This window comes from Siniperca chuatsi, linkage group LG12 (genome assembly GCF_020085105.1).
Source record: "Siniperca chuatsi isolate FFG_IHB_CAS linkage group LG12, ASM2008510v1, whole genome shotgun sequence".
Taxonomy (NCBI): domain Eukaryota; kingdom Metazoa; phylum Chordata; class Actinopteri; order Centrarchiformes; family Sinipercidae; genus Siniperca; species Siniperca chuatsi.
Genome location: NC_058053.1, coordinates 28,072,422 through 28,085,797, shown reverse-complemented (window position 1 = coordinate 28,085,797; position 13,376 = coordinate 28,072,422). Strand labels below are relative to the sequence as shown.

The 13,376-nt window shown below is 44.5% G+C and overlaps 1 protein-coding gene across 12 annotated transcripts in view; it reads left to right on the top strand.

Moving 5' to 3' along the window:
- The window catches only part of LOC122885134 (MAGUK p55 subfamily member 4-like), a 31,410-nt gene extending 18,454 nt beyond the window's left edge, over positions 1-12,956 (top strand). For 3 of the 12 annotated variants that reach the window (XM_044215835.1, XM_044215840.1, XM_044215841.1), the window contains 10 exons: positions 2,905-2,922; positions 4,829-4,864; positions 4,952-4,972; positions 7,147-7,185; positions 7,687-7,854; positions 8,960-9,040; positions 10,205-10,298; positions 10,450-10,558; positions 11,365-11,499; positions 11,649-12,956. In XM_044215835.1, coding sequence (XP_044071770.1) covers positions 2,905-2,922; positions 4,829-4,864; positions 4,952-4,972; positions 7,147-7,185; positions 7,687-7,854; positions 8,960-9,040; positions 10,205-10,298; positions 10,450-10,558; positions 11,365-11,499; positions 11,649-11,834 — 887 coding nt within the window. In that variant the 3' untranslated portion in view covers positions 11,835-12,956. The other 9 variants (XR_006380054.1, XR_006380058.1, XR_006380055.1 and 6 more) reach the window with 7 other exon arrangements.
- Positions 12,957-13,376: the final 420 nt, after the last annotated feature.

Below are 13,376 nucleotides of genomic sequence, written 5' to 3'. Positions count from 1 at the left end.
AAACATGCACTAAATAAGACGACACTGTGCTGCATCATTAGACACTAATAAAAAGCACGTACAGAATATAAAATACATAAGTCACTCTGCCACAGTGAAAGACTTGCATGCAGGTACCTGAGGACAGACTGGCGACAGCAGGACACTATGATTTATAAAGATGGCAGAGCTGATTAACCATTTCTTTAAATGAGCTATAAATAAACAGTACGTGTCACTCTTTAAAGGAACACGGAGTAAACTGGTATGCAGTTGTTTCTATGTTGATAAACTGTCTTAGCGTCCACGTGAAACCTTGTACACAAGACATTTACATCACGACCACCACTGGGCTGCCCATGAGCAAGGCCAACAGAGCAGACTGTCCCTGGGCAGGTGTAGCTGTGAGTGTGAACCCTTTGTCTGGGCAGGTGTAGCTGTGAGTGTGAACCCGTTGTACTGAGCAGGTGTAGCTGTGAGTGTGAACCCATTGTACTGGGCAGGTGTAGCTGTGAGTGTGAACCCGTTGTACTGGGCAGGTGTAGCTGTGAGTGTGAACCCGTTGCAGTGGACAGGTGTAGCTGTGAGTGTGAACCCGTTGCAGTGGACAGGTGTAGCTGTGAGTGTGAACCCGTTGTAGTGGGCAGGTGTAGCTGTGAGTGTGAACCCTTTGTCTGGACAGGTGTAGCTGTGAGTGTACTGGGCAGGTGTAGCTGTGAGTGTGAACCCGTTGCACTGGGCAGGTGTAGCTGTGAGTGTGAACCCGTTGTAGTGGGCAGGCGTAGCTGTGAGTGTGAACCCGTTGTACTGGACAGGTGTAGCTGTGAGTGTGAACCCGTTGCACTGGGCAGGTGTAGCTGTGAGTGTGAACCCGTTGTACTGGACAGGTGTAGCTGTGAGTGTACTGGACAGGTGTAGCTGTGAGTGTGAACCCGTTGTAGTGGACAGGTGTAGCTGTGAGTGTACTGGACAGGTGTAGCTGTGAGTGTGAACCCGTTGCAGTGGACAGGTGTAGCTGTGAGTGTGAACCCGTTGCACTGGACAGGTGTAGCTGTGAGTGTGAACCCGTTGCAGTGGACAGGTGTAGCTGTGAGTGTGAACCCGTTGCACTGGGCAGGTGTAGCTGTGAGTGTGAACCCTTTGTCTGGGCAGGTGTAGCTGTGAGTGTGAACCCGTTGCGCTGGGCAGGTGTAGCTGTGAGTGTGAACCCGTTGTGCTGGACAGGTGTAGCTGTGAGTGTGAACCCGTTGTAGTGGGCAGGTGTAGCTGTGAGTGTGAACCCGTTGCACTGGACAGGTGTAGCTGTGAGTGTGAACCCTTTGTCTGGGCAGGTGTAGCTGTGAGTGTGAACCTGTTGCACTGGGCAGGTGTAGCTGTGAGTGTGAGTGTGAACCCGTTGCACTGGGCAGGTGTAGCTGTGAGTGTGAACCCGTTGTACTGGGCAGGTGTAGCTGTGAGTGTACTGGGCAGGTGTAGCTGTGAGTGTGAACCCGTTGCACTGGGCAGGTGTAGCTGTGAGTGTGAACCCGTTGCACTGGACAGGTGTAGCTGTGAGTGTACTGGGCAGGTGTAGCTGTGAGTGTGAACCCGTTGCACTGGGCAGGTGTAGCTGTGAGTGTACTGGGCAGGTGTAGCTGTGAGTGTGAACCCGTTGCACTGGACAGGTGTAGCTGTGAGTGTGAACCCGTTGTAGTGGACAGGTGTAGCTGTGAGTGTGAACCCGTTGTACTGGACAGGTGTAGCTGTGAGTGTGAACCCGTTGTAGTGGACAGGTGTAGCTGTGAGTGTACTGGACAGGTGTAGCTGTGAGTGTGAACCCGTTGTACTGGACAGGTGTAGCTGTGAGTGTACTGGACAGGTGTAGCTGTGAGTGTGAACCCTTTGTCTGGGCAGGTGTAGCTGTGAGTGTGAACCCGTTGCGCTGGACAGGTGTAGCTGTGAGTGTGAACCCGTTGTACTGGACAGGTGTAGCTGTGAGTGTGAGTGTGAACCCGTTGTACTGGACAGGTGTAGCTGTGAGTGTGAACCCGTTGTAGTGGACAGGTGTAGCTGTGAGTGTACTGGACAGGTGTAGCTGTGAGTGTGAGTGTGAACCCGTTGTACTGGACAGGTGTAGCTGTGAGTGTGAACCCGTTGTACTGGGCAGGTGTAGCTGTGAGTGTACTGGGCAGGTGTAGCTGTGAGTGTGAACCCGTTGTACTGGACAGGTGTAGCTGTGAGTGTGAACCCGTTGTAGTGGACAGGTGTAGCTGTGAGTGTACTGGACAGGTGTAGCTGTGAGTGTGAACCCGTTGTAGTGGACAGGTGTAGCTGTGAGTGTACTGGACAGGTGTAGCTGTGAGTGTGAACCCGTTGCACTGGGCAGGTGTAGCTGTGAGTGTACTGGGCAGGTGTAGCTGTGAGTGTGAACCCGTTGTACTGGACAGGTGTAGCTGTGAGTGTGAACCCGTTGTAGTGGACAGGTGTAGCTGTGAGTGTACTGGACAGGTGTAGCTGTGAGTGTGAACCCGTTGTAGTGGACAGGTGTAGCTGTGAGTGTACTGTGTGAGTGTACTGTAGTGGACAGGTGTAGCTGTGAGTGTGACACCTGTGAGTGTGAACCCGTTGTAGTGGACAGGTGTAGCTGTGAGTGTACTGGACAGGTGTAGCTGTGAGTGTGAACCCGTTGTAGTGGACAGGTGTAGCTGTGAGTGTACTGGACAGGTGTAGCTGTGAGTGTGAACCCGTTGTAGTGGACAGGTGTAGCTGTGAGTGTGAACCCTAACACTGAGTTGCTTCATGTTGTGTCGCTGTGGTCCTGTCGTGTCCCACAGGTGCTCCCGCTCTCCCCCACCTGTGTGTTAGTCTCTGAATGTGACTCACAGACAGCAGGAATCACCTTTAACAGCTGTTTCTTCTCTCTCTCTGTTAACCTGCCGGCCTCAGTGACCCTGGCTGAAAACGGTGGGTGGCACACCTGACGCAGCAGAGCGCGTTACGCCGCCTGCTGCGTCAGGTAGCTTTTATTCACCTGTTTGATCCGGTAGTTCGGTGTGTTTTCGTGTGACGTCAGTGGCTGTGGGAAGATGCTGATGCTGCGACTGCATTAAACTACCATCATGCACTGTGAATAATGAGGCGGGGCGCTGTGTGACAGGTGCAGGTGTCGCCACTTGCAGCTCGGCGTTGAGCTAAGGCCTTTTATTATTTGCTGTTTTACATGACGCACCCACCTGCTATCCTGACACATCAGATCAGACACGATGACACAAACCTTTATTGATCCTCGGAGGGGAAATTCAGGTGCTGCAGCAGCGCGATGACAGAAATAAGGACAGATAAAAAGAGAAAAGTCAAATAAAAATCATTCTTCTTCTTTTCCTCTCGGCTGTTCCCTTTCAGGGGTCGCCACAGCGAATCACGCGCCTCCATCTAACCCTGTCCTCTGCGTCCTCTTCACTCACACCAGTTAGCTTCATGTCCTCTCTCACTACATCCATAAACCTCCTCTCTGGTCTTCCTCTAGACCTCCTGCCTGGCAGCTCCAGCCTCAGCATCCTTCTACCAATATATTCACAGTCTCTCCTCTGAACACGTCCAAACCACCTCGATCTGTCCTCTCTGACTTTATCTCCGAAACGTCTAACATGAGCTGTCCCTCTGATGTCCTCGTTCCTGATCCTGTCCGTCCTCGTCTCTCCCAAAGAGGACCTCAGCATCTTCAGCTCTGCTGCCTCCAGCTCTGCCTCTTGTCTTCAGCAGCGCCGCTGTCTCTAAGCTGTCCAACATCGCTGGTCTCACCTCCGTCTCCAACACCTTTCCTTTCATTCTGCTGATACTCTTTTATCACACAACACACCTGACACTTTCCTCCACCCGCTCCAACCTGCTTGCACTCGCCTCTTCACCTCTTCTCCACAGTCTCCATCGCTCTGAACCGCTGACCCTAAGTACTTAAAGTCCTGCACCTTCTTCACCTCTGCTCCCTGTAACCTCACCGTCCCACCTGGGTCCCTCTCATTGACACACCTGTATTCTGTCTTACTGCGGCTGAGCTTCATTCCTCTGTTTTCCAGAGCAGACCTCCATCTCTCTAGATTTTCCTCCACCTGCTCCCTGCTCTCACTACAAATCACAATGTCATCCGCAAACATCATAGTCCAGGGAGATTCCTGTCTAACCTCACCTGTCAGCCCGTCCATCACCAGAGCAAACAAGAAGGGGCTCAGAGCCGATCCTTGATGCAGGCCCACCTCCACCTTGAACTCCTCTGTCACACCTACAGCACACCTCACCACGGTCTTACAGCTCTCATGCATCAAATAAAAATCATTAGAAGTATATAAAATAGACACTATACAAGAGCAATTAATCTCAAAGTTACATACACACAGTACCCACGACTTGTGCTTATACTAATAGTGTAATACGGAGTGTGGCAACGAGTTTAAGTGGAAGTGACCGACTTTGTGATTTAACCCCTAAGCTAAGAAACAGCGGCTGTGACGGTTCTGATCGGACGCTTAATCGCAGGCATAGAGAGCAACTTTGAGATGTTTTTCAGTCGCGAGGCTGATAAAAACGATGCGGTATGTTTTCCGAGCTGTTAAAGACGGCACGACTCGCGCGCAGCGCGACTTAAACTGAGCTGCTTCGGCTGCTGATCGCAAATGTGTCTTAACACGTTCACGTCCTGCTGCTGTCGCGTCCTTTCACAGCAGAGCAGCGCTCGGTCTTCACATTGTTCCTGTCCGACATCAGGAAATCAGACTCTGTGCAGCCTTTTATCACACATTTGTTGCCGTACTGAAGCCTGACTGTGTGGAAACAAGCTTTAACTTAAATAAAGTGCTTTTTTTGTCTGTTCCAGAGGACGATCGAACTGATGACAAACGCACCGTGACAGGTAACACATGCCTGACACCATGATAAATACGTGATACAAAATGAAATGAATCGCCACAAGTGACTTCTGTCTTTCTCCTTTTCACAGAGCTGGAAGAAACACAGTTTGGTAGGTGTTCAGACTCATGTTCAACATGCAGATGAAAAACACTGAAGTTGCGTGTTGATTGATTAGTTTTTGATTCTTTGTGCTGCTTTCTAAAATTCAAGATTGTACACAAAGACTTTGGAGTCTCTCAGTGATCTGCCATGAGCTTTATCCACTCTATTAAAAAACAACATAGAACAAACATACTGAAGGCTTCGCAGCATAACCGCCAGAATAGCACAGTGAGGTGGGCATCGTTAGATAAGTGAGTCATATTATATCACCATGAAGGCAGGTGCACCTCCTCAGCAGTTCAAGGTTGCACATTTTTAGACTTGTTGTTTTACTAAATGACAGGTGGAAGAAGTATATTCAGATACCAATACAACAATGTAAAAATACTCCATTAGTTATGCATTCAAATTCCTACTTGAGTAAAAGTACAGAAGTATTATTAGCTTCATGTAGTAAAAGTACTAGTTGTGCAGTAAAATGTCTCACAGTTTAACTGCTTTATACACAGTTAGCTAGTTTTACCTGCTTTATACACAGTTAGCTAGTTTTACCTGCTTTATATACAGTTAGCTAGTTTTAACTGCTTTATATACAGTTAGCTAGTTTTAACTGCTTTATACACAGTTAGCTAGTTTTAACTGCTTTATACACAGTTAGCTAGTTTTACCTGCTTTATATACAGTTAGCTAGTTTTAACTGCTTTATACACAGTTAGCTAGTTTTAACTACTTTATATACAGTTAGCTAGTTTTAACTGCTTTATATACAGTTAGCTAGTTTTAACTGCTTTATACACAGTTAGCTAGTTTTAACTGCTTTATACACAGTTAGCTAGTTTTACCTGCTTTATATACAGTTAGCTAGTTTTAACTGCTTTATACACAGTTAGCTAGTTTTAACTGCTTTATACACAGTTAGCTAGTTTTAACTGCTTTATATACAGTTAGCTAGTTTTAACTGCTTTATATACAGTTAGCTAGTTTTAACTGCTTTATACACAGTTAGCTAGTTTTACCTGCTTTATATACAGTTAGCTAGTTTTAACTGCTTTATATACAGTTAGCTAGTTTTAACTGCTTTATACACAGTTAGCTAGTTTTACCTGCTTTATATACAGTTAGCTAGTTTTAACTACTTTATATACAGTTAGCTAGTTTTACCTGCTTTATATACAGTTAGCTAGTTTTAACTACTTTATATACAGTTAGCTAGTTTTAACTGCTTTATACACAGTTAGCTAGTTTTAACTGCTTTATACACAGTTAGCTAGTTTTACCTGCTTTATATACAGTTAGCTAGTTTTAACTACTTTATATACAGTTAGCTAGTTTTAACTACTTTATATACAGTTAGCTAGTTTTAACTGCTTTATACACAGTTAGCTAGTTTAACTGCTTTATACACAGTTAGCTAGTTTTAACTACTTTATATACAGTTAGCAAGTTCAGTCCAGTGGTTCCCAACCTAGGGGTCGGGCCCCTCCAAAGGGTCACCAGATAAATCTGAGGGGTCGTGAGATGATTGATGGGAGAGGAAAGGAGAAGAAACACAAATCTGTTTTCAGTTTTTGAACTCTGATCTTTTTTATTTCTTTATTTTAGTGAAATATTGGATAATTTGAACAGTTATTGAAATGAAACCATGGGAGTTTAGAGGAGGAATATCTCTCTGAAACATGAGAATTAGACGCTGTGTTTTTTGTGAGAGGTCACAAGCAAAAAAGGTTGGGAACCACGGAATCACAAAATTTTAAATACCTAAATAAAAACAAATCAAGCAAAGAAATAAAGTAAAATACAACACACATTGTTCTATTATTTCCTTATGTATGCATGTATTGAGTCATAATTCAATGAAAAACATTGTGTTTAATGACACTGTGACAGTGCTTTGTATTTAGTGTTGGCAGGTCTGTGCTGCCCTCTGCTGGACAAACCTGAAGCATGATACACCTCCTCACTGTTTAACAAATGTGTTTAACTTAATTAAGACACACTTAATGCATAAAAAGGAACATTCGCTTTATTTCTTTGTTTGATTAGTTTTATTTAGGCATTTTATATCTTCCACAGTAGAATGGTTGTCTGTGTTAACAATTTAGTTGCGTGCTTAATAAAATGCAGCAAAATCAAGTGTAAAGTGATAATCAAGTGAAGAGTGTGCATGTGTTCTTCCTTCAGGTGAGGCTGACTCTGATGTTACTGATGGAATCTACCTGGGTAAGACGCAGTTAATCAGTCAGTTAACACACTAAGTCACAGATCATCGTGAAGGAGTGAATGAGCATGTTGATGGATGAGTCGTGAATTTAACAGTAGAAATAACTGAATGAACAGATCGACGAAGGCTTATGGCTCGGATTAGGCCGCGCGTTTTATCAGCGTGGTGAGGAAAGGTTTTTAATGAACGTAGGCTTCCTGACAAGTCGCGAAACGTTGATATTGAACGTTTCAGCAAAATGTTCGCCGACAGTGTATTTCATTTGTTTTCCTACAGTGACCGCTGAGAGCAACTAAAGCATCACTGAGCCTCTTTGTGGTTCTGTTTCGGTCGTGGTCTTGGAAAACTATTGAGAAAGTCCAAAGTTACTTGGTTTTCCCTAACCCTAACCAAAGTGCTCTTGCGGCCTAAACCTTGTACTAGTGTATCTCGGTTTCTCAGTGTAATCCTCTGGAGGTGCAGTAAATGAATGAATGAATTGCGTTCTTCACCCTCATCAGCTGGTTTCCGTCGGAGTTTCCGTCTCTGGAGGAGGACGTCCTACAGGAGGAGGCGGCAGTCCTGCACGTCCTGCTCACCCAACAGCAGCGCTCTGTCCACGCCCTACGAGGAAGTGGCTTTGTACCAGCGCCCCCCGCAGGAGAACCACCGCCTCATCATCCTCGTCGGTGAGAGAGGGATGTTTATATTACTTCCTGAAGCGAGCTGATCACCTGGACTGGGCTGCAGCAGCTCTCAAGTCAGTTTTAAGCCCAATATCACAAAATTGCCTCAAGGGGCTTTACAATGTGTACAGCAGGCCGTATGACACCCTCCGCCCCCCCAGAAAGACTTTCAAAATGTCCTTCCTGAGTTCTCAGTAACGACTAACTAGTGATTCACTAAATCAGGTGGCACCGTTAAAACTCCTCAGCGAGTAAAGACTTCAGTGATGTGTAAATCTGTTGCTAGGAAACATCTGTAGCGCCGTCCAATCAGGAGCGATCAACTATGTAAACAGGAAGTCACTGTAGCATCAGGAGCTAGCATAACTTCCAAACATGAGAGCTTCAGAGGCTCAAAGAGAAATCTTTGTAAATGTAGGTGTTTTATTTATTTCTGTCTGCAGACACGAAGAAAACAGAGTCAGCAGTATTTATTCAGTTTATAATGAGAGGAAATATCTGCTTATGCTAAGCTAACTGACGTTATTGTTGTGTTATTTCAGTGAAATGGAATTTAAAATCCTCCAGACCGACGCCGAACTCCAGATCACCTCTTTTACTCTTCGGTGCAGTGGTGCAACGAAGCATTTACACACAACATTTAAGTACATTTACTTAAAGTAGCTACAGTACTTAAGCACAGCTTTGAGGTAGCTCAGATTAATACAAAATATAACGAATATTCAGCAACATTCAACACATAAATGATGATGTATTATTATAGATTAGCTACCCGGCAGTAAATAGAGCGGTTAAAATGAGCTCCGCCTTTACCAGAGACAACACTGGCAATGCTTACACATTAATGAATCAATAATTATAATCCAATCTGATAGTACATTCTGCATATTGAGGACTCAAATCACGTGGACATCTTCCAAAGTTACAGCCTTTGTAGTTCGAAATGTTCTTTCTTGAACTGGTCTCTCACAAGTCGCCTGTCGCCTGCTGCGTAAAACCCTGTTCATATTGTCTGTTAGTGTCCCTGTATTCCTTTGTTAGCTATTGATCGAGACCATCCTGCTATCAGTACATAATACTGATTGATCGTTTTGTTCCCTCTGGACAGGAGCTTCAGGAGTTGGAGTTAACGAACTGAGGAAAAGACTCATCAAACTGAACCCTTCCACCTTCCAGGGACCCGTACCTCGTATGTGCCCTCCACAAACCCGACACATGCATTCAAAGCGTTTCCACGTCGGTTAAAATAAGTTTAGTGTTTTACATTGTGTGTCACATGGTGATAAAGGGGAATCTAAATGACAGAAAAGACACTGTGGTGGTGTGTTTTCATATTGCTCATATTCCACATATTATCCACATGTGTATTCAGTAAAGTTTAAAGTTTAAAGTTCACATAAATTATTATGTGTTACGTAAAATAACATGAATTAAAGGGGAAAAGGACAGTATATTAAAACAAAATGCATATTTTTAGATTTCCTGGGGAAATAATTGTGTTTTAGTTTCCACATAAATTATAACAAGACTAAGAGTCTAAGCCAAGAGTCTAGCAGTTTACCGTGTTCGCTGTCTTAGTTTAGCGTGTTAGCATGCTAACATTAGATTAGATTAGATTACATTAGATTCAACTTTATTGTCATTGCACATGTACAAGTACAAGGCAACGAAATGCAGTTCAGGTTGAACCAGAAGAGCAGGATATAAAGCATGTGCATAAATACAGGACAGAGCAGTATTATGAAAATATTTAAGCTAATTAGCAGCTAGTTAGCAGTAAACACAGAGTGCAGCTGAGGCTGATGGGAGCGTCAGCAGCTCTGCAGGTCAGAAACCAAAGTGTTAACATGTCGACCTGATGGTGGCGCTAGATGGAAAGTCAGAGGATCAGCAGAGTTATTACAGTTCATCCTGACGGAGGCGATCATTGCGTCAGATCTCCTGCACAGCTCTGGGATCAGCCGCTCCCATGTTATAATATCACAGTGTGTTTGTCTTTTATTACGTGTTTATAACAATATGATGCTTCTTCATCCTGAACTCAGAGTCGCAGCGGAGACTCGTCCGGTTAGAGTTATCTGCGACGTGAGCTTATTACTGTGCAGCAAGCTAATTATTCCAAAATCATGTTACCAATAAAATATAGATCATATTTTACATTGTTTTAATTCGTGTTAATAAATCAGATTCCAGACCAGCAAAGTAAAAGTCATGTAGTTCAGCGATTGTTGGTGAAGAAGGTAAAAAGCCGCAGGAGGCCGACAGGCCCGGTGGGGTCCGAAGAGGATTTACTGAAAAACATCAGTGAATAATTACACACCGGTTTTGATTGGCTGTCGCCCTGTTCCTCCAGACACCACTCGGCCAATCAGAGCAGGGGAGCAGACGGGAAGAGAGTACCACTTTGTCACCAAAGAGCTGTTTGAGTACATGGTCTGCAACCACAGGTCTCTGTTCTTTACTTCTGACTATTTCCACTTTTTGTTTTGTTTTTCGAATGATTTTATTTCATTCTCCCGTAGATTCAGACTTGACTTTGCTGCATACTGTCTGGGCTTTATTTGTAGCCCTGTTATGTGTGTGTTCATGTGCGTTCAGGTTCGTGGAGTACGGGGAGTCTAAGGGACACCTGTATGGGACCAGCACTGATGCTATTGATGAGGTGCTAAAACGAGGACGGATGTGCATCATCGATGTTGAACCACATGTGAGTTTCATTAAGAAGCCAGTCATCGCTAACATGCTGCTGGTTTTCCATCATACTCTCGTACTTTGGCCGGCATGATGGTGAAACAGGTATCGAACTGTATTCTGAGTTTTACTTGTTGAACCCTCAGAAACCCTTGGAAGAAGACTGCAAGCTAGCAAACATGGATGGAAACAAAACAATTTAAAATGTTTGTTTTTTTTAAACCAGCTTTGAAAATGTTTATAAGGAAGGAAATGCATTGAACACATTTGTCAGACTTTGAGGATACGCACGTGTGTTTTGGTGAGAATGAAACCGAATCTTTGTTTGTTTACAAGAAAACTGGACAGGGCGACTTTAAATGAGCTCTTGGTCCCAGGTGAGTGCTAACTGGTTACTTTACAGCAGTGTTGAACAGTTAATAGATTAATTTCATAATTTTCCAAAACATGGTGTTACATTAAAGTGCTGTTAGACACAATGAAAGATAACTAGCTAGCAGGCTCATTTAACAAAAACACTCATGTTAAAGGACACAGCTGCCCATGAAAAGACCAAAACCAGCAACATGTCGGTCCGTCTCTCAGTACCGTCTCACTTCCTGTCTGCGGCGCTCACCTCTGAGCCCATTGGTTCCTGCTGAAGACGTAAATCTTTAAAAACACAGATCTATAGTTTCCTGTTTAAAAAGGCTCAGTAGTTTCCTCAAACAGCTGCTCGCTGCAGTTTTTATCAGACTAAAGGAGGAAACAGTGCGTTTGTTGGGGACTACTTTCAGCGGCGGATGAATCCAGTAATCCCAGATATGTTTGTTTTATTGTCAGAGCGTCCAGCCGCTGCGGACGAGGAAACTGAAGCCCTACGTGATCTTCATCAAAGCTCCCAGCCCAGACAGACTGCGACAAACTCGGAGAGACGCCCGAATCATCACCAACTACACCGTCAACAGGGCGTTCACAGTAAGAGCACAAGATACTAAAGCTCCGATTCCTAGAAGCAGTGAGAGAAAGTCTGAAGCGCAGAAAACTGACAGTGAAAGAACAGCAGGAGTATCTGTTTATTGTGGTTGTGAAAACACAAACGCAGCCTGGTGTTTCTCCTGCTGCAGGAGGATGACTTTGTGGAGCTGGAGGAGGCGTCCCGGGTGATGGAGGCGAAGTACAAACAGCTTTTCGACTGCGTGCTGGTGAACGACGACCTGCAGGACGCCTGCATGCAGCTCTGCTCCGTCATCCAGGAGGCTCAGGACGAACCACAGTGGATACCGGTCAGCTGGAGCCGGACGCAGGAGTAACGCAGGCGAGACGGAAGAAGACAAAATGACGAGATGAGGACAGAGAGATTAGGATGGGAAAGAACGCGAGAATAAGGAGAGGAAAAAGAAGTGTTGGATAAAAGAATATAAAGAACTGGTGAAAGTAACAGACAGAGGACAGAGACGGGCGGGAGATGGAGGAGGAAATGGGAGAAAGAGAAAAGACCTTTGTATGGAGACAAATGAGAGGAGAGGGAACAACGTTATGACATGATGGAGAGGAGCAGACGGTAAAAATACAGTTTTTCCTGTTTGTCTGCAGTTTTAGCTGTACGAGTATTTTTTCTGAGGAAGCAAAGAAGCATGTTTTTCAGAGCTGAATGACAAAGAAGGCAGGAAAGTATGAAGACCTCTAAATTCTGTTTTTATTCGTTCTCGGTGTCGGCAGGATATCAGGCTCAGTATTAGTGCCGACCAACCAGCTTCAGCACCAAAACCAACACCGAGACTGAAACTGATCGCACGTTAACTCGTGTCTTCTGTTGAAAGCTGCACTTTAAAGTTAGAATCCTTCAGATTTTCATGTAATCAAACCTTGTTTAGACGCAACTCACGGTTGACCTTTTTTCAGGAATTCAGTGTATTCAGATTTTTAATTAGCTCTCTATAGATGAATTGTAGGTGGAAGTAGACCAGTTACTGCTCCTATAACCCTGTGCTGTATGCAAAGGATTCTTGAAGCGAAATCTGTCCAGAGGATCCTGTGGAGCTGCTTACATGTTGGAAATATCATCAGTGCCGTTAAAATACAGCGAATAATTCATAAACAGTGAATCTTTAGTCGAGTTCTGTGCTGTTAACTTTGGACAAAAACTCCAGATTCAGCTGATAATTCTGTAGGTTCATCACCACCGGAGACACCTCGCATGTTGTCATTTCATACATCTTTATAAAAATATCCATTATAGCTGCTTTAAGTGCAGTACTTGTCACTTTCCACCTCTCTGCTCTCAGACTCCACCACATTAGACACCTTCTCAGTCAGCAGGCTTCTGAAGACTTCCCCAGTGATCATCACAGACTGGCTGCATCACGTTTGTTTTATCCTGGACGAAAGTGAACATGTACATATGTGTGCTAATTAAAGATCAAGAAAAATCATGCGTCTGCTTCTCTTCCAAAGGTTACTGTAAACCTACTGCACCCACCCCCACCCTCTCCGTCTGTCAGGTTAATCCTCTGCAGGGCAGATGTAGCTCAGACGATTTAACAGGAGGATTAGTGTCTCCTCGCTGCATCATCCAGCTTTACTGTCATCTATACAAACGGCAGCGGGTGGCGGTCAGCGCAACACAACAGATAACAGAAGACAGTGAGTGGATGGAGGTCTACAGCTTTATTGTGTTTATAAATTGACATGTTCTTCATGAGGTGAAATAACAGCAGCCGAAACAGGAGAGCTGTTGGTGTGGATTAAAGGGTTACGTCCACATGGATTAATATAAGTAAACTGTGAAAACCGTTTGAATATTGAAGCAGAGCAGTGGGTTTAATGCAAAAACACATTAGTTAATCACTAAT